At 43.7% G+C, this 26,695-nt stretch overlaps 1 protein-coding gene across 3 annotated transcripts in view; it reads left to right on the forward strand.

Moving 5' to 3' along the window:
* LOC115479944 (protein jagged-1-like) overlaps positions 1-26,695 on the forward strand; it is a 192,567-nt gene that overhangs the window by 11,578 nt on the left and 154,294 nt on the right. For all 3 annotated transcript variants that reach the window (XM_030218282.1, XM_030218283.1, XM_030218281.1), the window contains exon 2: positions 25,188-25,496. In XM_030218282.1, the coding sequence (XP_030074142.1) occupies positions 25,188-25,496 (309 nt within the window). The remainder of the gene's footprint in view (positions 1-25,187; positions 25,497-26,695) is intronic.

Here is a 26,695-nt window from a genome sequence, read left to right on the forward strand (position 1 = left end):
GATGATGTCACACTCCCTAGACCTAGGCAACAGCACACTGACCCAGAGAGCACACTGAAACCCATAGAGGCCCAACCCACACCAATGCAACATCGTGAAGCACTTGAAGCCAGTACACCCAAAGAGAGGTAGAGCTAACTCAGTCCACCCACACAGCTGTAGTAAAGTAAAACAATTAACCCCATGCTGCTGGAAGCTGCCAGCACAGAGAGACATAGCCAGCTCAGAAAGGACAGACAAAAGAAACAGAAGCCAGCTAAGAAGCTGACCCCCAGGAAAGAGGTAAGTTTGAGAGGGGTTCAGACCCCAATCATAACAATTGTAAGTTCTTTCAATTCTGAGTCAGAAGTTTCCAAAAGCTGTGATCATTTAAAGCCACTGCACCCATATCAAGTTGTTTTCCAGATTCCATTTTCTTCTTAATTGAGGGCAAATAATAAATTTGTGTCATTGGTGGCAAAGATTCTTTCTGCAACTTCAAAATTTCAGTCAGATATCTAATAAACACTTCTCTAGGTGATCTTAATGGTATCTTTGGAAAGTTAATAGCCAGAAGATTCAGGGCCTTAGCCTCATTTTCCAACATTTCTACTTTAAACCTTAAATTGATGTCAACTTTTATCAGTGCCATTTGTACCTCTTTCTCGGAACCTTCAAATTCTATTTGCAGGACAGTGACTTTCACTTCCAATTGTAGGAAGTTTTCCTTTTGCGCTTAAAATTTAGCACTAAATGTGTTCAATGATACTGTTAAAGCTTGACCCAGTTGCATCATCGCTTCCCGGATAGCCTCTAATGAGAACTGCTCAGGTCACTGAGGGCAAAACTCAAATTGGGAAAGAGGTTGCTGGTTGACTGGGTTCTGTGCCCAGACTAGAACTCGAGGGAGCAGCCCAAATTGGAGAAGAAACTGGAAGAGGAATTCCTGGTATTTCCTCCGCCATTGTCGGCATGGATAGTGCATTCTCTTGCACTGTGGGGCTCAAAACAGCCTTTCCTCCTCGGTCACAAGCAACAGACAGCTGTTCAGCAGTTGATTCATCAGGTCTCATGCCTCCTCCAGGGGAGGAACCTAGCTGCAAGGGTGGTGTGCGCTTGGAAAGGCTGAGGATCTCTTCGGTCAAAGCATGCATAGGGGTCACCTTCTCCATAGCAATGCCAAGCGGCCTCAATATCTCAGCTCCATGTGCCCAGAGAACTCCATGAATCACAAATTTATCTCCAAAGGAAAAACTCCTTCCTCTTACCCATAGAAACTTGAACGTTGTAGGAAAAGTGACATGAAGAGCTGCACTCATGCTGCTGCCATCTTGGCCACACCCCTTTTCAACTGGCCCAATATCTTGAGGCTGGACCTGGGTAACTTGGCATCTCTGCTTCTGTGGTGGGGCTGAGCTTTAGGAAAGGGAAGAGAGTTCTGGGCTTGGGAGGACGTGGGGATAGGAATGGAGGGCTCAAACTGGGGTCAGGTCAAGGGTTGGGGGAGTGAGAAAGTGGTAGGTCTCTCTGGGAAAAAAAAGTGGGAGAGTGAATGGGGAGAGCACAGTAAAGGGGGTGGCACTGGGGTAGGGGAAAAGGGAAGGTCCATTACCTTTTGATGTATCATTACAGTGTCCAAAGGTAATTCTGCACCCCAAAAAAACTTAAGAAGTTGTATCTTTGTGTAAGAACTTTGTTCTCTAATATAGTTGACATTAGCTAATACTCAAAGACAGAGTACCCTGTCAATTTGACTATTCTGACAAACAAAATTTGTTGAATTTGACACTGGATTTCTTTTGGGGGTGGGGAAGAGCCCAGATATTTCCCAGGAGTATTGTGTTCCTTTTATCATTAGTGTTTTGCCTGTTTTACAATAAAACTCTCCCTGCTTGCCTGGTCTTGATGTGGGACTCTGGTAAAGATCTGCTCTTTGACAATCTGCTCTGTTCATGGGCAAGAGATCTGATGATGTGTGCTATAGCAGTGTCTTCTTGATTTACTTTGCTTCATCACTGTGGGTGTGGCTGAGCAACAAAAATTGCACAACCTCTAAACTCCAGCATCTCCCTGTCTGAATTCAGTTCTGTTGCCCAGATTCAATTCTAATGATACATAACGCTCTGGGAATACCTGCCAAGTCCAGAAATCAGGCACTGCCAGTCCAGAATGCATCATTTACTTTCTTTCATCCAGTTGGGTCACTGAGAATATGTTTACGTTAAGAATATGTTTCTATTAGAAGGGGCAAGTTTGGGGTTGCTGGTATAGCAGCATGTTGTACACTTACCTGTTAATATTATCTGTAACAAAGTCTACAAAAGTAGAGTTGGTCCACAGATATCAACAGAAAGAAAAGAGGCACTAGAGGCTTATTGTGACTGAAAAAAATAATTTAATAAAACACAATAAGCAGGAGTAATGTTATGTGTAAAGCCAAAGAACAGAGGAAGATAAAACACTATTGCCTACTCCCTTTCCTTCCCCGTTTATCCTACTGTCCTCACCTTCCCCCTCCTTTCTTCCCTTTCTCATTTCCCTCCCTTTCTTTCTTCTCCTCTCTCCACATAAGTACATAAGTATTGCCATACAGGGACCAAAGGTCCATCAAGCCCAGCATCCTGTTTCCAACAATGGCCAATCCAGGTCACCAATACCTGGCAAGATCCCAAAAAAGTACAAAATATTTTATTTATTTATTTATTTATAGCATTTATATCCCACAATTTCCCACCCACGGGCAGACTCAATGTGCCTTACAACAGTCTGTAAAAACAAACATCAAGTCAGCAAACAAACATGCTACTTCTCCCAAAAATAAGCAGTGGAATTTCCCCAAGTCCATTTTAATAGTGGTCTATGGACGTTTCCTTTAGGAAGCCGTCCAAACTTTTGAAAAACCCCGCTAAGCCCAACCACCTTTACCACATACTCTAGCAACGAATCATCCCCTTAGATATCCCTCCTTCTCCCCCCCTTTCTCTCTTTTCCCTCCTTTGTTTACAATGTATTTTTATGTATATTTTCCCCAAAGTTCCTTTTATAGTTTTCAGTTTGTCATCTGTCATCCTTTCATAGCCACAGACACTTTTTATATGTGTCCTTTTACTTGTGTAATCTCCTCATAGACAATATGGACCAGTGATCTATTTTGTACTCTTCACCTCCATTCTTTAGTGGTTGTCTGGGTTATTTTCATTCAGTTTTTTAATTATGTTGTATCCTCTATTAGTGACAGCTGGATGTTTTATCCAGCTGGGTTGCATGTTTGTTTTTGTACGCTGCCATGGATTATTTCCTGCCCACATTAGTCCCACGCTGCAAGTGAGTGCTCTGCTGCTACATTGGTTGATATGAGAGGAAGATCCCTCCCTTTTCAAATGGTTTCTTGGTATCATTAATACCAGTGGCATAGCCAGACTTCGGCAGGAGAGGGTCCAGAGCTCAAAGCGAGGGGGCACATTTTAGCCCCCCCATGGCGCTGCCGCCCCTCCCCAGTCCCTTTCGACTCCCCCTCCTGCCACCAACCCTCCCCCGTCACCGCTAGGTACCTTTGCTGGCAGGGGTCCCCTTCAGCGCCGGTCTCAGAGTCCAGCGCATTCGCTGATCTGGATTCTGTTTCTGTGAGTCCTGACGTCCTGCACATTGTGCAGGACATCACAGAAACAGAATCCAGATCAGCAACACGCCGGAGACCGAAGCTGAAGAGGACTTCGTCTGGCAGGGGTTGGGGACCCCCGCCAGCAAAGGTACCTGACGGCAGCGGCGAGGGAGGGTTAGCGGCGGCGGGAGGGTGGGGAATGTGGCGGGGGAGGGTTGGTGGTGACGGGGGGGGGGGGGGGGTGAAAGCAGGGGGCCAGGGCTAAATCTGCGGGGGCCTATGCCCCCATGGCCCCACCTAGCTATGCCCCTGATTTATATAGTGTATGTATGTGTGACATTTTTGTTTATCGTGAAAAATTGAGGGGCCCTTTTACAAAGGTGCAATAGGCTCTATGTGCATGCAGTACACACCAAAATGAGACTACCGCCAGTAATTGTGGATTTGGCACGCACCCATAATGCTGGGACAAATTATTTTTTTATTTCCTACTGCGCTTGACATTTCCAGCGTTAATTGGCGGGTTGGCATGTGCTGACCAGTCACTGCACGTGTAGGGCATGAGTCCTTACCACTAGGTCAATGGGTAGTGATAGGTCTCAGGCTGAAAATGGACGCAAACTGGTTTCAATTTTAGCATATGTTTATTTTCTGACCCCTTAAAAAAGGCCCTTTTTCCTAGGCGTGGTAAAAAAATGGCCCAGCGTGTGCCCAAAAGACAAGCTTGCACTACCAAAGGCAACTTTTTACTGCAGCTTAGTAAAAGGACCCTTGATTGTGCTAGTGTGTTTCATCAGTCTTTCACTGGCAAGTTACATCATCATTTTTCACTGCAAACATTTTTTAAATGTTCCACATTGGAGAAGTACATTAGAAATCATTTTATATCTTTCATCCTCAAGTTCATCAGTTTTTTGTGTTTTTTTTTACGTTCATTATTAATTACAGTCAGACATTTTTTAATAGGCAACATCCTTTGATTTTGAAGGGTTTTTTTTAAAGTTCAGGGGATCGTTTACTAAAGATTAGTTTGAGTTATCTCCAACAGGGCCCATTTTATTCCTATGGGCCCTGCTGCAGATAACTCGAGCTAATCTTTAGTAAAAGACACCCTCAATTAGTTTTGCAATGCCAGTCAGTGCTTTTCTGCCACATTGGTTGGTTTGCGAGAGGCTAATCCTTCCCTCCTTTGTGGGTCTCTTAGGAATTTTTTAACGATGCATGCATGTGCTGCGGTTTTGGTTTACTATGCAGATTCCTCGTGAACGCGAGCTTCAATCTGCTCTTTGCTGGTGAGTTACTTTTTATATATACTTATAGGTTTTCTATTATACCTGAACCTACTCATATTGTTTATGCATTTTATGTAATTGTACTTTTATTGATTGACTTTTGCCTCTGCATTTGAATAGCTGTTTTTCTATTCTCATTACACGGCGTCACTTGTATTTTTTTTCTCATTTTATTTTGTTTCCTGTGAATATATTTCTTTGGCCATTTGTTTCCATTACTGTTTTTCACCTTTAATATAACCATGAATTTTTTATATTACTGCTGGTTTTTACATCTACACAGCCTGTTATTACTGGTTCATACTTCTAGTTATCGAGTAGAGATAGTCTTAATGCCGGGCTTTTTCACGTATAGTCATACGTATGCAACCTATAGAGCTTTGCTACATTACAAATGGTATTTGTTTGTATTTTCTTTAACACACACCATTACATTCAAGTTGAAACTCATGTTTAGGTTTTTATGATTTGTATTTTACAAATAGATTCTTTTGTAAATTGTTTTCAAAGTTTTTTTTAAAATACTTGTTACATATACGGTTTCTAATTTTTTATGTATATGCTTTTAATTATATGTATGTGTTTTATGTTTAGATATAGTGACCACTGAGACAGGCATTCATGCTGAGACATGGATCTGTGTCGGGTCCCTTGTATTCATATATGTTTATCTCTGGTGGACTTTTACAGCACCTAGGCTGATATTTCTCCTGCTTATTAAATTATTTTTTTTTTAGTCATGATAAGACTCTAGTTCCTCTTCTTTCTGTGGATATCCATGGACCAATGCTACTTTTGTGGACTTTGCTGGTTTCTTTACATTTGGTATTTTGCTTCCCATTATCATTACTAATGCATACCACTGATGGGATGTGACCATGTCAAAATGAGACTTCAGATCACCTACAGTATATATATGTTTCTGTTCTGTGATTCTGTAAAATTTCCTAGTTAAAAATCATCTTTTTTTGTAGTCTGTTATTTTGCTTATTTTATTTATTTATTAGAATTTATTTACTGCCTTTTTGAAGGAATTCAATCAAGGTGGTGTACAGTAAGAATAAATCAAACATAAGCAAAAGACAATTACAGTAGTAAAAATATTCAAATAACAATACAAAGTATGGCATAGTATAATACTGTCACGTCTGTGGTCGTGACCCCTCTCAGGCTTACCTTATTTCTGATGGTCAGCTTCTAAGCTGGCTTCTGTCTGGTCTTTCTGAGTTAGTTCTGTCTCTGTGTGCTGGCTGCTTCCAGCATGGCTCTGATGACTCTATTATACTGCACCTGTGTGTGTTAAGCCTCTCTGTGTTTCAGTATGCTTTCTGCCTGTGTTTTGGTTTGTGTTCCTCTTGCCCTCTGGTGGCCAGACCTGGTGGCTGCATTGGATTGTCTGGGTGCTATTTCCCGTTCCAGACTTCAGCGCAGTCCAGTCCGGATCTTCCGGCCTGCCAGACTTGCTTGTCTTGTTTGAGCCTGCACAGCACCCGTAGGTACCTGGTGATTGCTGCAGCTTGAATCTCAGTTGCTGCTGGGCTTATTAGCCATTTGGAAACTCTCTGCTTTGCCTTTGCATCGCCTAAGGCCCTGGTATGTTGGGGTGCTGGTGCACTTCTGCCTAGTCCAGTTATAGTCTGTAATTCTTGCCTGATTCTAGTTTAGTCTTTGTGTAGCTTTTTGTACTGTATTGCTTGTTTCCCAGTATTGTTTCTTCTTTGTATGTCTTTGTCTAGTTCTAGGTTGTCTGTGTTTCTTGTTTCAGTGGCTGCTTGCAGCTTTCAGCTCTGTCTCTTATCTATCAGTGTTTTTCCCTGTTTCAGTGGCTGCTTGCAGCTTTCAGTTCTGTCCCTTGTCTGTCTGAGAGTTCTAGTCTAGTATTCTGCTTAGCCTCCCTGTGTGCTCTAGTCCCTGAGCGTATCCTGCTGGTATCCAGTTCCGGCCCTGTCCGGCAAGTCCTGCCGGCCACCTGCACCCAGGGGCTCAACTTCTGAGGAACGGTGGTCAAGTGCAGGTGAAGTCTAGCTGGCCCTGTCAGAGTTCTGCCTTATCCCTGTGTGGGGTGGAAACTACAGGCCGGTAAGCCTCACTTCGATTATTGGAAAAGTAATGGAAGCGATGCTGAAGGAAAGGATAGTGAATTTCCTGGAAGCCAATAAGTTGCAAGATCCGAGACAACATGGTTTTACCAAAGGGAAATCGTGCCAAACGAATCTCATTGAATTCTTTGATTGGGTGACAGGAGAATTGAATCAGGGATGAGCTATGGACGTAATCCACTTAGATTTCAGCAAAGCTTTTGACACGGTTCCCCACAGGAGGCTCTTAAATAAACTGGATGGGCTGAAGATAGGACCCGAAGTGGTGAACTGGATTAGGAACTGGTTGACGGACAGAAGCCAGAGGGTGGTGGTGAATGGAATTCGCTCAGAGGAGGGAAAGGTGAGTAGTGGGACTGTTCAATATATTTGTGAGTGACATTGCCGAAGGGTTAGAAGGTAAAGTTTGCCTATTTGCGGATGATACTAAGATCTGCAACAGAGTGGACACCCGGGAGGGAGTGGAAAACATGAAAAAGGATCTGAGGAAGCTAGAAGAATGGTCTAAGGTTTGGCAATTAAAATTCAATGCGAAGAAATGCAAAGTGATGCACTTAGGGAATAGAAACCCTCGGGAGATGTATGTGTTAGGCGGTGAGAATCTGATAGGTACGGACGGGGAGAGGGATCTTGGGGTGATAGTATCTGAGGATCTGAAGGTGACGAAACAGTGTGACAAGGCGGTGGCCATAGCTAGAAGGTTGTTAGGCTGTATAGAGAGAGGTGTGACCAGCAGAAGAAAGGAGGTGTTGATGCCCCTGTATAAGTCGTTGGTGAGGCCCCACCTGGAGAATTGTGTTCAGTTTTGGAGGCCGTACCTTGCGAAGGATGTAAAAAGAATTGAAGCGGTGCAAAGAAAAGCTACGAGAATGGTAAGGGATTTGCGTTACAAGACGTATGAGGAGAGACTTGATGACCTGAACATGTATACTCTGGAAGAAAGGAGAAACAGGGGTGATATGATACAGACGTTCAAATATTTGAAAAGTATTAATTTGCAAACGAACCTTTTCCGGAGGTGCGAAGGCGGTAGAACGAGAGGACATGAAATGAGATTGAAGGGAGGCAGACTCAAGAAAAATGTCAGGAAGTATTTTTTCATGGAGAGAGTAGTGGATGCTTGGAATGCCCTCCCGCGGGAGGTGGTGGAAATGAAAACGGTAACAGAATTCAAACATGCGTGGGATAAACATAAAGGAATCCTGTTCAGAAGGAATGGATCCTAAGGAGCTTAGCCGAGATTGGGTGGCAGAGCCTGTGGCGGGAGGCGGGGATAGTGCTGGGCAGACTTATACGGTCTGTGCCAGAGCCGGTGGTGGGAGGCGGGGCTGGTGGTTGGGAGGCGGGGATAGTGCTGGGCAGACTTATACGGTCTGTGCCCTGAAGAGGACAGGTACAAATCAAAGTAGGGTATACACAAAAAGTAGCACATATGAGTTTATCTTGTTAGGCAGACTGGATGGACCATGCAGGTCTTTTTCTGCCGTCATTTACTATGTTACTATGATACTATGGGGTGGTTTTGTCTGCCACTGCTGCTCCTCGGCAGTGGCCCAAGGGCTCACAATCCTAGTTCCTGCTTTTTGAAAACATGACAACTACTTACAATGTCAATACAGTATATAATAAAACGTTTTCATAGACAGCGTAGGATATAAGCAAAAGTAGAACATATAGGGGTCCTTTTACTAAATATATTCTATTTTTATAGTGCTGGTGCTTCCCGGCAGTAATTGCTGCCTGCTTACCACCAGGTTAGCATGGGAGCCCTTACTGCCACCTTAATGAGTGACGGTAAGTGCTCCTTCCCACAATGGCCGCACGGCCATTTCTTGTTGAGAAAAAAAGATAGGCTTTTACCCGCTGTGATAAAAGGGAGCCTCAGCATGTTTCAAAAACATGCGCTGAACAACTTAGTAAAAGGACCCCATAGATAGGTGAGAGAGTAAGAGGAGTTAGAAAATAAGGGGACTAATTTAAAGAAAGTTGCACTTGAGGTCAGAAAGGTGATTAAATATTATCTCAGCTAGAGTAGGAGTGGATAAACATGTCTTGCTGCAGTATGTGCAGCCCATGTTACTCATTGTGTATGTGTGTGTGAGACTAACAAGTTAGTTACTTCTTCCATTAAAGGCCAGGTTGAAGAGACAAGCTTTCACCTGCTTTCTGAAGTAATGATTGTCTTGTGTTAACTGGAGTCTTTCAGGGAGTGCATTCCATTATTTCTGGCAATGTTATTTATGCAGGCCTTCCATCTAACTCTTTAAAGCGTTTAAAAACGTCAGAAAACAACCATCAGGATAGGAAATGTGCAGCAATGCGATCGTATTACCCCCTTATTTATCCAATTTCACTGGCTTTCTATTAAGTTATGCATTCTTACGTGGTTTTGGCTATGCCCAATGTCCCATATCATGCACTTATATCTTTAGCTGATTTTTTTATGGTGATACCTCATCTGTCTAAGGCCCACTGGGCAGTTACTCAGGAATCAGATTTTTTGTTTTTTACTATCATTTAATAGTGCTCCTTTCTTTTTACTCACTAGATAGTTATTTTACTGTACACTGCTGTTATCCTAACAGGTCAAGTGATATATCAAATCTCTCTTAATAAACAAAAACATAAACACAAGGCTCTTGATGTGCTTTTTCTCTCAGCTGACATCATTGCATAGAGGTCTTCCCAGGCTTGAGGACTGTTCCTCAGAATACATCCTGAGCTTCATACTCTGCTTACACTCTGCAAGACCAAAGCATATAGCCTGCTAAAAGTCATTGAGAAGGCAATTTAAGGCTCTTATGGTTACACAGAGAGGCTGCTTGGAGTTCATCTGGATTTTTTCAGCAGTTCAGTCTTCCTTTTACCAATCTGAGGAAAGTGTATAGTAGGCACAGTATTGTAAGCATCTCAGTGGAAAGAAAGAAAAAAGCAAAACACATAGCTCCTGAAACACACAGGAGAGACATATCTAAAGATTCAATATATTCCCACAGGGAAGTCACGGTCTCTTTCCACCTCTCCTCCCTCCCTGCTGTTTTGTCTCTATCATGGGTTATGTTACGTTCTCTCTGTGTTGCAACCTTCTTTTTTTTCTTCTCCTGACCCCAATATCTGTCTCTCTGCTTCTTTTCTCCCTCTTTAAATTAGTCTGCTTTCATACCCCATTTTCCCTCTTTCCAAACTCTGATCAAACCACATTTGTGTGTCTCACGATTCAGAGCACTTTCTGGATCTCACAGTGTGGCTGTGGCTTGTAAGAGTGATAGATAAGCAGTGAAAGAATTGCAATATCTAGAAGAAAAATAACAAAGGCAATTGCAAAGTGTCTGGTGTGTTGTATCTGGTTATATCACGTTTCTGATTTGGTCACATGATATAATATGCTGTCTCTGTAATTGCTGTTTTTCCCATTTCCCCGAGAATTCTCTCTCCTTTTCTCTGTCCTTGTCTCCAGCCTTCCTCCCTTTTGAGGACCCCAGTGGCAGTGGCGTAGCCAGAAGTCAATTTTTGGGTGGGCCAACAGGTTGGATGGGTGGGCACTAGACAGTGGTGTGCTGGTAAATGTTTAACAACAGGCTCTCTCCCTGGTCCACCTCTGCGCCCCCCCCCCCCCCGTCCACCTGTGCACCTCCCCTCAAAATTGCAGAGCTGGCTATAGCCAGGGAGAGAGCCTGGGGGGTGGGGGAGGCAATGCATTACTCTCTCCAGAAAAAAAAACATTAAATGACCCCAGGTTCCAATCTAATTCATGTTTAATGTGGGATAAAATGCCATAAATAAGTAAATAAATATAAACTTTTAATGTTGAGCACCTGATTCTCAAAGTGGACGTGTTCCAATCATTATAATGAAAATAAAATTATTTTTTTCTACCTTTGCTGTCTGGTGACTTTGTTTTTCTGATCATACTGGCCCAGTATCTGATTCTGCTGCTATCTGTCCTCTTTACTCCGTTTCCAGGGCTTCCTTTCCATTTATTTCTTTACTTTCCGCCTTTCTTCTTCATTTCTTGCTCTGGGTCCTCCGTAGACTTGACTGTCCAGTGGATCCAGCTTCTGCCTATTTTCTTCATCCATGTGCAATTTTCTCCTCTCTTCCTTTTCCCTCATCTCATCTCCTTCCTCACTCTTTCTTTCCCTCCATCCATGTCCAGCATTTCTTCTCTCTCCCTTCCCTCTCCTCCATCCATATCCAGCAGCCTCCTCTCCCCTGCCCTTCCCTTCATCCATTCATGTCCAGCAACCCTCCTCTGCCCCCTGCCCTCTCCTCCATCCATCCATGTCCAGCAACCTTCCTCTCTCCTCTTCCCTCCCCTCCATCCACCCATGTCCAGCAACTCTCCTCTCCCCTCCATCCATCCATCCATACATCCATACCCAGCAATTCTCTTCTCTCCCCTGCCCCTATCCATCCATCCCCAGCAATTCTGTTCTTGCCCCTGTCCCCTCCATCCATCCATTCCCAGCAATTCTCCCCTACCCCCCACCTCCATCCATCCATCCCCAGCAATTCTCCTCTCCCCTGCCCCCCACCTCCATCCATCCTTCCCCAGCAATTTTCCTCTCTCCCCTGCCCCCACCTCCATCCATCCATCATCCCCAGCAATTCTCCTCTCTCCCCTGACCCCCCACCTCCATCCATCCATCATCCCCAGCAATTCTCCTCTCTCACCTGACCCCCCCACCTCCATCCATCCATCCATCATCCCCAGCAATTCTCCTCTCTCCCCTGCCCCCACCCCCGTGACTCTCCTCTCTCCCCTCCCCTCCCCTCCCTCTCCCATCCATGTGTCCAGCGATTCTCCTTCACCCCCATGCATCCTTCCCTCCCATTCCACCTGCCCGCCCTCTCTCGGACGGCAGCGCTTCCCAGACGCTGCCTACCGCCGCCACGATCTACCTCCTCCCTCTGTCTCACTCTCAACAGCAGCGGTAGCGATTCAAACACGCTACCTCCTGCTTCTAACCCGGAAGCGTCTCCTCTGCAGAGGAGACGCTTCCGGGTTAGAGGCAGGAGGTAGCGTGTTTGAATCGTGACGCTACCGCTGCTGTTGAGACAGAGGGAGGAGGTAGATCGTGGCGGCGTTAGGCAGCGTCTGGGAAGCGCTGCCGCCAGAGAGGAGGCAGATGCAGGATCAGCGCTCCCTGCTCCCTCCGCTCCGCTGCTGGGTGGGCCTGAACCCAAACTGGGTGGGCCTAGGCCCATCCAGGCCCACCCGTGGCTAAGCCCCTGCGGCCAGTGGTAAAGTGAACAAGGTCTGTTATTACAAAGACAAGATCATTGACTGAGTTCATAGGTACAGAGAACAAAAGGCTTGAGAGAAGAAGGGGGATTGGAGATAGTCATAAGAACATAAGAGTAGCCGTACTGGGTCAGACCAGTGGTCCATCTAACCCAATACCCTGTTTTCCAAACAGTGGCCAAGCAAGTACCTGGCAGAAACCCAAATCATGGTAACAATCCATTTTACAAATCCCAGGGCAAGCAGTTGCTTCCCATGTCTGTCTCAATAGCAGACTATGGACTTTTCCTCCAGGAATTTGTCCAAACCTTTTTAAAACCCAGATACGCTAACCACTGTTACCACCACCTCCGGCAAAGAGATCCAGAGCTTAACTATTCATTGAGTGAAAAAATATTTCCTCCTATTTGTTTTAAAAGTATTTCCATGTAACTTCTTCGAGTGTCCCCTAGTCTTTGTACTTTCGGAACAAGTAAAAAATTGATGTACTTCTACTCTTTCTACAGATGGATAAAGAGAGCAAAAAATGGACAGAGAGGCCCAGGGCTGGTTATTTTAAGATGTGGCCCACAGGATGGGGGATTAGAGGATGTTTCACCATTCTAGCATTTGAAAGCCCCATAGAGAGAAGAGATTTAGGAGAGATAAGCAGGGGAGGGAAAGAAGTACTTGTCAGTTGCTTGACCAGTGTGGGAGTCTTTGGCAGAACATAGGGTTGGGCAGCCAGAAAAGTTTTGGTTCATGTTGTTTTTTAAGTCATTTCTGGACATGTTTGTTTTGATCGTTTTTGTGTGGCTATTTTTTTTTTTGTCATGGAAGCAAAGTCACATGCGATCTTTTGAAAGAGTATGTTCTATTGGAAAAAGGGTGCACTGTTTCCAAAAGAGTGCACTCTATTTTCCTAACAGCATGCACAGACCATTCAAGCATGAGCAGCAGTTCGCACACACATGATGATTCATATGTGTGCAATAGTGCACTATTGTAAAAGAGCTTACACTATTACTAGCAAATAAAATCATTACATTTTCATGTTTGTTGTGCTTGTTTTGGGGTTTTAATGATATGGAATGACATGGGACACATGGTTGACATTTCCCATGTTATTACAAATGACAGCCATCACTAGACCTTAACATGACATGAACAACTGCAGAAAGCCTGTGGCAGGTCTGGGCTAGGGTTACCATATTTGGTCCCCCCAGAAAAGAGGACACATGCCCCGCCCCCTGTCATGTATCATCCCACCCCTTTCACCTCTGCCCCCCCCCCCCAAGGGTGTCCTGTCCCCTCCCCTTACCTTACTCTACTGCCCTGGTGGTCTAGTGACCTCTTCGGGGCAGGAAAGAGCCCCTTCTTTCCTGCCCGGAGCGCTGCCCTGCATACTCTCTCTTCCTCTTGCAATGCTGACAGCCCTGGCGCAAATTCAAAATGGCTGCTGAGAGTTGAAGCGGCCTCACAAGACTTCTGTAGGAGTCTTGCGAGGCCGCTTCAACTCTCGGCAGCCATTTTGAATTTGTGCTGGGACTGTCAGCAATGCATTGCAAAGGGAAGAGAGAGAATGCAGTGCAGCGCTCCGGGCAGGAAAGAAGGGGCTCTTTCCTGCCCCGAAGAGGTCACTAGACCACCAGGGCAGTAGAGGAAGGTAAGGGGAGGGGATAGGACATTATTAGGCCCGGCCGCCAGCCTGCCCGTTTGTCTGGAAATCTGGATAAACGGGCAGGCTGGCAAAACCCGCTCAGTTGCCCGGCTTCAACTCCCGGCGGCCATTTTGAATCTGCGCTGGGACCGTCAGCAATGCATTGCAAGGGGAAGAGAGAGAATGCAGGGCAGCGCTCCGGGCAGGAAAGAGGGGGCTCTTTCCTCTCTCGAAGAGATCACTAGACCACCAGGGCAGTAGAGTAAGGGGAGGGGATAAGACACTATTAGGCCCGGCCACCAGCCTGCCCGTTTATCCGGAAATCCGGACAAACGGGCAGGCTGGCAAAACCCGCTCGGTTGCCTGGCCATGTCCTCAAAAAGAGGACATGCTCAGGTAAAACCAGACATATGGTAATCCTAGTCTGGGCCAAATAAGGAGACCATCCAGGGACTTTGCTTTTATTGCTCAGTGCTGTAGTGACCACGGAAAAGTTCTCTTCTCTTGCTCTAAAACCAGGGACACCTGGACACCAAGGGAGACAACTGTGCTTTGCCTAACACAGTAACTGTGAGAGCGTGAGTGATAATGGCAGGTTTCTCTGAGAACACAATCTCACTGATTTTGCAGTTAAGCCACCTTACAGCAGGTGGCACTAACTTGTCATGTCAGAGGGTTGAGGCTCAGGTGAGGAGGTGGTTAAATGCCCTAGGGCAGGGAAGATTAGAGAGGACCTGAAGCAAGAGGTCTCCAGGAGCGAGACCCCCCAGTACAGAGGTCTCCTGGAGGAGTACTGGGAGTGAAGGAATCCTCCAAAGGTGCTGGCTGGGCTGCAGTACCTGTTGATGAGACCTGGAGAAGTAAAGAATGGTCCTATTTCCAAAGTTTGCACCCAAGGGTAGGAGTAAATACCCAGAGGTTACAAGAGATGGAATAGAAGACTGCAAAGATAATGAGTGCATTTCTTTATTTGTGAAGGCTCAGACTTGAGTGTCCTAACTAGAGCCAGACCCGGATGTACGCATTATGCTGTAGAAGCTTGACAAGATAGGACTGCTGAAGAGAGGAGAAACGACTGTTAATGTGACTGTTCCCATGTTAACCCCTGAATCTGTGAAGAAACAGATTATTTTGTTTGTCTATGCAGCAATAACATTTTCTTTTGATTTACACTTCACCCTGACTGTGTCTGTGGGGCTCCCAGTCTGTCAGCCAGCCACGCTTCGACAGTAACATATTAATGAAGACTGAAGAAGACCAAATTGGAAATGAGCAGATTAATCAAAGGAGGTGATTTGACATATCTAAAACATTGTTGTCACCTCAAGTTCATTAGAATTTTGATCAATCATCAGTTCAAGATCTTGCAGTCTACTGTGAAATAAAAATAAGCAATTTGTAAACTTCTTTTTCCAAGTCTGATATTCCTCCTTCAGTGGCAAATTTTTCCTATAAGTTGTGCACTGACATTTTTGTGGATAACATATGGGATCTGTTTACATCAATGGAAATAAAAGAGATTCAACATTGCTTATGCAAGTTTTCGAGGTCCTGCCTTTTTGCTAAATGATTCACCCATTGAATTTTTATGTTGGACTACTATTTTACTAGGAACATTATTGGTGAAATTGTCCTAAAGACTGGAACCAACATTTGTTTGCCTTCTAATTTTAGGCCTATTGCTAGTATTTCTAAAATTCTAGAGGCGGTTGTAGCCTATCAGCAACTTATTTAGACCATTACAATTTTCTGCATTATACACGGTCAAACTTTAGATCATCATCAGATAGACTAAAAATTCTGTTAGTGACTTTGACAGAAAATGTAAAAATCTATATTTAGTAAGGAGCAAACAAACCATCCTGGCACAATTAGACTTCGCAGCTGCTTTTCATGTCTTAGATTACAATTTGCTACTGTTGAGTGAGCTAAGAATATTGGGTATTGTTTTAAACTGGTTCCATGAATATTTATTGAATAGATCATAGAGGGTCAAGATAGGTACCCCTGTTTCTTCTTCTTGGTGCTCTTCATGTGATGTTCCTCCTGGTTCACCACTGTCCCCACCCCCCACTCCCCCTTTTTTTTTTTAAATTTTGTCCTTGGGGCTGGTTTTATTCTTATGTAGATATTTGATTACTTTTCCCAGCTCTAGAAATCTTTGAGATGACTTGCTCCTAGTTGTGCTCTGGCTTTGCCTTGGTTAACGATTGGATTGTTGATCATAGAATGAAACTGAATGTGAAAAAAATGAAATTATTGTGGCTTATTCATTCTATGGATTGTAAACCTCCTGCTTGTGTTCCTTTCTTAGGCAATTCTGACACCTATATAAAATGATTAGGAGTAGTGCTAGATTCTACTTTAACCATGGAGGGGGCAAGTCAAAGATGTTTTGTGCATAGTTTTTTTTTATATAAGTTGAGGCAGTTAAGATATGATCAATCTTTGATGAGGAACAATTTAAATTATTTCTCCAAGCATTCATTTTATCACATTTAGCGGGTGTCATTTTGGAGACTGTGCTGGTGGGGCAGGAGCAACTGGTGATCATTCTTGCTCTAGGACAACTGGACCATCAAGTACAGGGCCTAACCTCTCGATGATGGAAGGGGGCCCTTAGGAGGGTAGGAGTGTGATGAGTGGCCTAGTGGTTAGGGTGGTGGACTTTGGTCCTGAGGAACTGAGTTCGATTCCCGGCACAGGCAGCTCCTTGTGAACTCTGGGCAAGTCACTTAACCCTCCACTGCCTGCCGCATAGAGCCTGCCATGAGTGGGAAAGCGCGGGGTACAAATGTAACAAAAAAAAATGAGGGGGGTGGGGGTTGTGATCAGAAATATGGTCCCTTAATCTCTGGCCCAATTGATGCCTGATGCTCTCAGGCCCCTGAAATATTGCAGCTTGTGAGGTGGCTTGCAGCCAAGTTATTAATTTGTGTTATGATTGGGGTCTGAACCCCTCTCAAACTTACCTCTTTCCTGGGGGTCAGCTTCTTAGCTGGCTTCTGTTTCTTTTCTCTGTCCTTTCTGAGCTGGCTCTGTCTCTCTGTGCTGGCAGCTTCCAGCAGCATGGCTCTAATTGTTTCACTATACTGCACCTGTGTGTGTATTGCCTGAGTTGCTCTAACTCTCTTTGGGTGTACTGGCTTCAAGTGTTTCACGGTTTTGCATTGGTGTGGGTTGGGCCTCTCTGGGTCAGTGTGCTTTTGCCTAGGTCTAGGGAGTGTGACATCATCAGGGAGGGCCTTGATAAGGAAGTGGTGGTGTTTCCTTCAGAGCCTTTTGCAACAGTGGTGTTTGCTGTAGGTAGGGTGGTGCAGTGTGCACTTCTGACGTTGTGTCTAGTTTCCCTGCTTGCTTTTGCTAAGGGCCAGGTTAGTGTTAGTGCAGTGTGCACTGGTGTCTATGTGTTTAGCTTTCCTGCTTTTCCCTTTGGTTCCCCTGCTTTTCCCTCTTGGTTTTGGTAGCATTGCTATGTGTAGGGCTTTAGAAGCTCTGTTGCTGATAGAAGTACTTCAGGGTTTGGTGTTGTTAGGAACACTGCAGAGTTTGCTGTTAGAAGTACTTCTGGTGTTTGTGCTATTAGGAGCATTGCAGTCTTTGCTGTTGGTGTTTGGTGATTTAGAATCACGTTTGGCTTATGTGTTAGCTTCCCTGCTTTTTCCTTGTGGCTCCCCTGTCTTCCCTTTTAGTGCTAGGAGCTCTTCTGGTTGCTTGCCAGAGTAGTGCTTAGGAAGCACCTTGTTAGTTGTATCTAGCTTGCTAGAGCAGTGCTTAGGTAGCTAGTTAGTTCTGTGTTTAGCTTATTAGTGTAAAGCTCTGCTTGTAGCTTGGTGCTTAGTAGCACCTGTGTTAGCTTTGTATTTAGTTCCCTGCTCTGTTAGTTTAGGGCTTAGGAAGTCCCTTTCTTGAGCAGGGATTAGGAGCTCCTGTTTTAGTATAGGGCTTAGGAAGTCCTTTTGTCAGTTTACTGTTAGGAACACTCCTGCTGGTTTAGGGCTTGGGAGCACGTAGATCAGTTTAGGGTTAGGAGCACTTCTGTTTCCAGTCCTGGTCCCTATGTCACCCGGTATCCAGTAAGTCCTGTCGGCTACTCGAACCCAGAAGCTCAACTCCTGGGGGGCTTAGTAGCTAAGCACAGGTGAAGCTGTGCAGACCAGTCCAGTGTGTTCCGGTCCGGTGTGTGTTCCAGTCTGGTGTGCTCCAGTCCAGTGTGTTCCGGTCCGGTGTGTGTTCCAGTCCTGTGTCCTCCAGTCCGGGGGATTCTAGTCCATGTGTTCCGGTTCGCTGGGCAGTGCTTACAGTCCCTGCCGGTGTGCTTACCCAGTGTTGGTTGGTGGGTTTTGCCTGCTGCTGTCGCTCCTCGGCAGCAGCCCAAGGGCTCACATTTGCTCCAGAGCCCGGCCCCGCAGGCTCTGAACCTGAGAACCAGACAATTTGCTACGGGAGTCAGGAACCTGCAGTACTGATATACTGCAGGTTGCCTACTGCTGTGGTAAATCAAAGTACTGTAAAGCATGCCTTTACCACACATTGATAACTTTCTCCCTTAGACTATTGCATCATTCTTTATTTAGGGATTTCTGCTAAACTATGTATAAAATTACAATTACTTTAAAAAACGCAGTAAAATTAATAGAGTTTAATAGATCAGAGCCTCGTTGTTTTGCACGCCTCATTGTCTGCCAATTCATGAAAGGGTCTTTAAAATTCTACAGGACCAAGTTCTGAATATATAACATCAAAAGTATATCATTTAGAACATAACAGAAGACTGTTCAACTGATTTTTGTACTTTAGCTTTTCCTTTAGTGAAATTCTCCAAATGACTGTTAGTATGACTGCTTCATATATGGCATTTTGTAAGGTGCTTAACAATTCTTCTAAGTGCTGTTTTAGAGTTCTTGATTATTTGTGTTCATGCATTATTGTGCATTGTTTTTGTTTTATTTTTAATAATAGATTATAACATTTTGTTTTGCCGGGGAAAATGGTAGAAGCTATTATTAAAAACAAAATTTTAGAGCACGGCTTTTGTGGGGGGAAATCTTGCCTGACCAATTTACTTCAATTCTTTGAAGGAGTAAACAAACATGTGGACAAAGGGGAGCCAGTTGATATTGTGTATCTGGATTTTCAAAAGGCGTTTGACAAGGTACCTCATGAAAGGCTACAGAGGAAATTGGAGGGTCATGGGATAGGAGGAAAAGTCCTATTGTGGATTAAAAACTGGTTGAAGGATAGGAAACAGAGAGTGGGGTTAAATGGGCAGTATTCACAATGGAGAAGGGTAGTTAGTGGGGTTCCTCAGGGGTCTGTGCTAGGACCGCTGCTTTTTAATATATTTATAAATGATTTAGAGATGGGAGTAACTAGCGAGGTAATTAAATTTGCTGATGACACGAAGTTATTCAAAGTCGTTAACTCGCGACAGGATTGTGAAAAATTACAGAAGGACCTTATGAGACTGGGAGACTGGGCGGCTAAATGGCAGATGACGTTTAATGTGAGCAAGTGCAAGGTGATGCATGTGGGGAAAAAAGAACCCGAATTATAGCTACGTCATGCAAGGTTCCACGTTAGGAGTTACAGACCAAGAAAGGGATCTGGGTGTCGTTGTCGATAATACACTGAAACCTTCTGCTCAGTGTGCTTCTGCGGCTTGGAAAGCGAATAGAATGTTGGGTATTATTAGGAAAGGTATGGAAAACAGGTGTGAGGATGTTATAATGCCGTTATATCGCTCCATGGTGCGACCGCACTTTGAGTATTGTGTTCAATTCTGGTCGCCGCATCTCAAGAAAGATATAGTGGAATTGGAAAAGGTGCAGCGAAGGGTGACTAAAATGATAGCGGGGATGGGACGACTTCCCTATGAAGAAAGACTAAGAAGGGTAGGGCTTTTCAGCTTGGAGAAGAGACGGCTGAGGGGAGACATGATAGAGGTATATAAAATAATGAGTGGAGTGGAACAGGTGGATGTGAAGCATCTGTTCACGCTTTCCAAAAATACTAGGACTAGGGGGCATGCGATGAAACTACAGTGTAGTAAATTTAAAACAAATCAGAGAAAATTTTTCTTCACCCAACACATAATTAAACTCTGTAATTCGTTGCTGGAGAACGTGGTGAAGGCGGTTAGCTTGGCAGAGTTTAAAAAGGGGTTAGACGGTTTCCTAAAGGACAAATCCATAAACCGCTACTAAATGGACTTGGGAAAAATCCACAATTCCAGGAATAACATGTATAGAATGTTTGTACGTTTGGGAAGCTTGCCAGGTGCCCTTGACCTGGATTGGCCGCTGTCGTGGACAGGATGCTGGGCTCGATGGACCCTTGGTCTTTTCCCAGTGTGGCATTACTTATGTACTTATATTAGTCTTAACTCTTAACCTATCTTTGTATATTGACTTATATTATTTTAAATTTATACTTGCATATTGCAATATGATGTATTTTATACCAGTTTCATTTTTGATTTATTCTTGTGAACTAGCATATCATATAAGTTTGAGAATTATTTTATTGTTTTTATTACTGTATTTGGCTATGTTCAAAGTGGATAACGAAGAAAATAGCCAAATACAGTAATAAAAACAATAAAATAATTCTCAAACTTATATGATATGCTAGTTCACAAGAATAAATCAAAAATGAAACTGGTATAAAATACATCATATTGCAATATGCAAGTATAAATTTAAAATAATATAAGTCAATATACAAAGATAGGTTAAGAGTTAAGACTAATATAAGTACATAAGTAATGCCACACTGGGAAAAGACCAAGGGTCCATCGAGCCCAGCATCCTGTCCACGACAGGATGAAGGGTATGTGTTGGTGAAAAAGATAAAGGGAGGGTAGATGAAAAAGTTTGGTTTGAGAGAAATGAAGAAAACCATTGACAGACTGTTTCTGATATGACTATATCAGTGAGACTGCATAATAAAAGATTGTGAGCCACAAGGTCAAATGCAGATCTAAAGATAATACAAGGGCTGGTTGTAAAAGTACAGAAACAAATTCACCTAAGCACAGTACATACAAATTACATTGCAAGATAAGGAATCATCAGAGGCAAAATAAACATGAAAAGCAATATGAGCCAAGTGTAACAAAAATCTTATAACCCCATTCAAACATTCCCCCTCCCCAATGTCACGTGCATAATGAGCTCATCTAGAAGGATTTATGAATTGTTCATGCATTGAGAAGCCTACTATGTGCAGTCTGGGTAAGTTAGTTCCATAAAGGCTCCCAAGTGCAGCAAAACTGTTTCCCTGGTGGCTTGTCTATGTCCAAGAGTTCCCGATGTTCCAAGGATACTTGTGTTATCATCAGTGATCGCCATACAGATCTTGGATATTAAAATGCGTTTTTGGAAGTCTGATGCAATGTTGCGACTGGATCATTACTGCGGCTTAGATGGAGTATCAGAGCCAGTCATCTGTTCCATCCTGGTAATTATCAGCCGAGGATAAGTTCTCTCGTCATTCACCAGACCTTCATTACTGATATGTACCATTTTCTGTGATCCATTAAGCCCAGACTGTTCAACTGTCCTGCATATCCTAAATCTCAGTATTAGGAATGCCAAAAGATCATCCCGCAAATTCCTTGATCTACACTTCCCCAGTTGCAAGGGAATGAAATACAAATGAATGCATGTGTCAAACTTCACCTACTTGAGCACACAGTTATGGAATGCACTGCCGAGCAACTTGAAATCGATATACGAAATAGTGAACTTCCGCGCACTGCTGAAGACCCATCTCTTTGAAAGAGCATACCAAAAAGATCAACCCAAGTGAATATGCACAACTCGCCTATTTAATTTTAGAACTGTCTCCTAAAATCTGCTTGTATACTACTACTTCGCTTTTCTTATCATGCTGTCCAAGAACATGCAATACTAAATGTTTATTACTAACATTCTTCCACTACTCATGATGTATTGTAAGCCACTTTGAGCCTGCAAAGAGGTGAGATAAGGTGGGAAACAAATGCAACAAATAAATAAATAAATAAATAAATAAATAAATGAATGAATAAGAACCTGACCCAACCTAGAAGTCTACATTCAGGCAGAAACATCTCTCAGGACAGCATAAGGAGCTAAGAGTGTGCCCATGAGGGGCTGAAAGGGGGCACAGGCAAAGTTACAGAGATGAGAGCAGTTCTGGAGAAAGTCCTAGCAAGATTACTTCAGGAGGAGTAGAAAAGAAGACCCAAAGGAGGGATGGGGCTGTAAGATATCTGCTGAGATGTAGAGAGACCAAAGTGACACAGCAGATAGAGAAAGGGGTCCAACTGCTTCTGCTATAAGGCAGCAATGAGTGGAGAGAGTCACCAACACTACTGCCTTCTATGGCAGTCAGGGTGGCAGAGATCTGCCATTGTGTGGTCTTGGAAATTTCTGATCCATTGCTAGAATCCCTAGAAAAAAAAAGATTTTTTAACCCTGATGGGCACTTCCCAAGGACCTAAATTGGCCACTGTCAGAAAAGAATGCTGGGTTTGATCAATCATGATCAGATCTAGCATGGCATATCCCTATGTTTTTATTTTACAAAATGTATGTAATCAGTTGTGTTTCAACAGGGCCTTTGCACGTGCCACTTCCTTTGTCCCTCTACACCATTCCATCCATTTCCTTAAAATAGCTATTATTCCTTCTTTCCTAGCTTTCATCAAGAAACCACCATGCAAGGCCTCTCTTCTTATTCCATCTCACCTGGTTTTCCCTCTTTGTATCCACATTCCCTTAGTGATACAGACTATGGGCCTGGAGAACAGGTTGATGCTCTTGTAAGAGCTCCTTCAGTTCAACTCTCTGGCTAACCTGACTTGTTGATTGGAGGGCTGACCCAAGGGTATCTGACACCAAGGGGTGGTTCAAAGCCCTCTCCTGCCATTCCAGCATCTCTCCTTTCCTCCCCCCCCCCCCCAAGATATCTGGTAACTTTCTCCTTTTCTCCCTCTACTTCCTTGAGGTGCCTATCTCCCTCCTTCCTCAGTTGCTCAGCATCCCCCTTTCCCTCCTCCCTCCCCTCCCCCTGAGGTACCCAGCATCTCCTGTTCCTTTATCCTTCCTCTCCCTCAAGGTTTTCAGAACATCTCCTCTTCTTCCCTCCTCCCCAGAGGTGGCACCAGCAGGGTAGTCAGTAAGTGTAAAGAAAGATTCAGCTTTGCTGGCGCATAGCCTTGAGCATCTTCACATGCTCAAGGCCTGCCAGGTCCTGCACCCTCCAAAACAGCAGAAGCAGGACCTGGCAGGCCTTGAGCATCTATGTATGCTTAATGCTCACAGCATTGAGTCTTTTGTAGACTTGCTGACTACTGCCATTCCAAATTGTGCCATCATAGAAGGATGTCTAATCCACCTAATGATCTGGCTGGCCCTGGTTGGCTGTGATCATTAGCCCAAGGAATAGGAGATTAAACACAGCACTAATTATTAGCCCATTTGGATATCTTGCAAGATAAAATGCCCAATTTTGTATAGGACATTAGGTAGGAATTGGTAGTGTCAGGGTGTGATATTCACAATTCCCCTAGTATCTTACAAAAGACTCTGCTGAATGTAGAGCCTTTTGTAAAATCTGAATAAAGATGAACAGGGAAGCACATGTATTTTCCAATATGTACAGCTAGGACATCTGTATTAAAAATCTAAACATGTATCAAAAGAGCAGCATCACTTGGGGCTTTACATGTGAAAGTGCTGCCATCTAAATGCATAGGAGCTGATCTCACAACACACATGTTTATTTGCTGACAGTTATTTATGAATGTGCTGGATTTTTCAAAGCTTACATGTAGAAGAGGAGCCAATTAAATAGTAGAGTGAAATAAAATTCTTTTAAATGAATTTTTGAGTTGTGTTAGACACAATGGAAATTACCACAATTGGCCCCTGAATCACTGGTCCAAGCAATCAGGTAGCTGGCACTTGTGTGTTCAAAAAAAGCTGGCATGGAAATTTTGTAAACTATACGTGCATTCCCATTGTAAAATGAGAACTACATGTATAGTTTTTCAGCCTTCCAAGGCCATGCCCCCTTGAAATCTCTGAATCCTTGTGCATTTGCATGTGTAAATAGTGGCTTTTTGAATTCACCATGCTCATTTACACGTCTCAATTTCCATGTGGAAATGGTGCTATTTCCATGTATAGATGCTTCTAAAATGATCTCCACCATTGTTTACCTTGGGCCCAATATTCAAAATGATTATTTATTATGATTTATTTACCGCCTTTTTGAAGGAATTCACTCAAGGCGGTGTACTGTTAGAGTAAATCAAACATGAGCATTAGGCAATTACAGCAGTAAAAAATATTCAAATAGCAATACAAAGTATGGCATAGTATACTACTTACAATGTCAACACAATACGTAATAGAACATTTTAATTGATAGTGAGGAGTAAAGCAAAGATGTAACATATAGATAGGTAAGAGAGTAAGAAGAGTTAGAAAGTAAGGTGACTAATTTAAAGGAAGTTGCACGTGAGATCAGAGAGATGGTTAAATATTATCTCAGCTAGGGTAGGAGTGGATAAACATGTCCTGCTGCAGTATGTGCAGCCCGAGTCACTGCTTGTGTGTGTGAGTGAGACTAACAAGTTAATTACTTCTTCCATTAAAGGCCTGGTTGAAGAGTCAAGCTTTCACCTGCTTCCTGAAGTAGAGATAGTCTTGTGTTAAGCAGAGCCTTTCAAGCAGTGCATTCCAGAGTGTGGGGGCTACTCCGGAGAAGGCTCGCTTGCAGGTATCACGTAATGTCTTTTGGAGAGGGTGTGATTAGTGATAATCCTTGAAAGGACCTTAGTGTCCTTGGCGGTGTGTAAAGGATCATCCTATTCTTCAGGTACTCAGGGCCATTTCCTTTAAGGGCCTTGAAGATCAGACATAGAGTTTTAAATTTAGCCCTGGCTCCTGGCCATTTAACTAACCTGTCAGGGGCTAACCAGGCATTTTCAGCAGGGCTTAATTGGATAGTGCTGCTGAACATGCCTGGTTAGGGCTCAAGCTGAAATTGGCTATTGGGGGTGTTCTAGGGGTGGAGTTGGCACTTAGCCGGTTAAGTGCCAATTTTCAGCATTTAACCAACTATGTCTTCACTGGCTCCATATACCCAGAAATTCAGTGCTGGACATGGCCTGACATAGTTTGACATTGAATTTCCAGGTATAATGCCAGCAGTGATCATTACTGCCAGCTGAATATCGGTTCCCTTGTTTCCAGGTTTCTTCTTTTCCTGTGCTCTCTCTCTTTCTTTTATTCTCCCTAGGCTTTAGATTTTATTTTAATTTTTTGTTTTCTTGAAGGTTTTTGAGGCTGCTGGGCTTGTGGAACTGCAGATTAAGCTCTTCCAGAATATCAGGGGCACGCTGGCCAATGGACAGTGCTGCGATGGTGAACCAGGCCACACCAACCCACCCTGCCTCCAGGATGAGTGCGACACCTACTTCCGGGTCTGCCTGAAGGAGTACCAGCTGCGGGTGGCCCCTGGAGGCCCATGTATAATGGGCACAGGGGTTACCCCTGTACTAGGAGGCAACGCGTTCTCTATTAAGCACAAGCATGGAGAAGACAACGCAGGCCGCATTCTGATCCTGTTCCAGTATGCATGGCCGGTAAGGAGTCTGATATTGGGGCTGTTCTGCTTTTGGGAGGAAGTTTTTAGAGCAGGAGTGGGCAACCTGCAGTCTGCCATTGAATTTTATGTGGCTCCCAACCATGGAAAGTGTACGCAGAAAACATCATAAACCAGAGTTTAGTGATTTTCAATACTGTATTTCATAAATATTTTCAGAATAACCACTATAGCAGTTTTTCCCCATCATTTTTAGTTAAATTTTTACTTATTATCACAGAAAGTCTATGAAATTCTGTGTATTTCCAGTTCCAACATTACGTAATGTTAAGGCCCACTAGGGATGGTACTGACATTCATGCAGCTCTCTGTGTATAAAGGTTGCCCTCCCCTGCTTTAGAGGGAGTCATGCCTAACATGTCCAGATCTTCAGCCAACTCTGCATTTCAGGAGGCCCAAATTTCAATGTGTTAAGTACTCTCAAAGCAGGTGGCTCTTAGTCTTGGCTCCATTCTGGCTTTGAGTGGGGTAGTTGGAAGGTTAATAGTTTCCATCTATTCCCATCCTAGGTATGGTTTATATATGGGGCAGCTTACTTAGGTGCCTTTTAGATATAACCATCTTCCAATTAACTGGTCATATCACTTTAAAGTATTTACTTGCTAGAACATCTTATTTGGATTGTGGCTCTGTATTGACTGTTGGTAGGATTATGTTTAGTTGGAGGTCCTTAGAGCCAAACAGCTCCCCATTCTACCCTTTGGATCCAATGAATTTTTAAGCCCTTTTCTGAGGACTTCCAATTATTACAGGCAGTGGCTGGGGAGCTACATAAATTAGTGTAATTACATCAGGGGTTTGTCTCCCTCACTACTGATTTATGTAAAGCTTTCCATTAACCGAAGACCCATCTGTGCACCTTTTCACATCCGTTTTCCATTTTGAGATGATTTTCATCGAGTTGTGCAGGGCAGGGCATTTGGTTCATCTGCCTTTTAAAGGCTGTTGACCTAACTTCATTACACAGGGTGTCAGGGCCAGTGAGGGAGAAAGGATTTAACATCCAGTCCTGTGTAAACTAGTAAAGAGATACACATATGGATCTTTTGTCTGTCTCACAGATTCTCCCACACACTCTCTATCTCATGTATGTTTTTAGTCTACTTTCCAAAAGAGAAGGTGGCTTATGAGATTGCTGTATTTGGGTGTGTCCATAACAAATTTTGTTTATGGTTTCCC

The sequence above is a fragment of the Microcaecilia unicolor genome, chromosome 11 (genome assembly GCF_901765095.1).
Source record: "Microcaecilia unicolor chromosome 11, aMicUni1.1, whole genome shotgun sequence".
Classification (NCBI taxonomy): domain Eukaryota; kingdom Metazoa; phylum Chordata; class Amphibia; order Gymnophiona; family Siphonopidae; genus Microcaecilia; species Microcaecilia unicolor.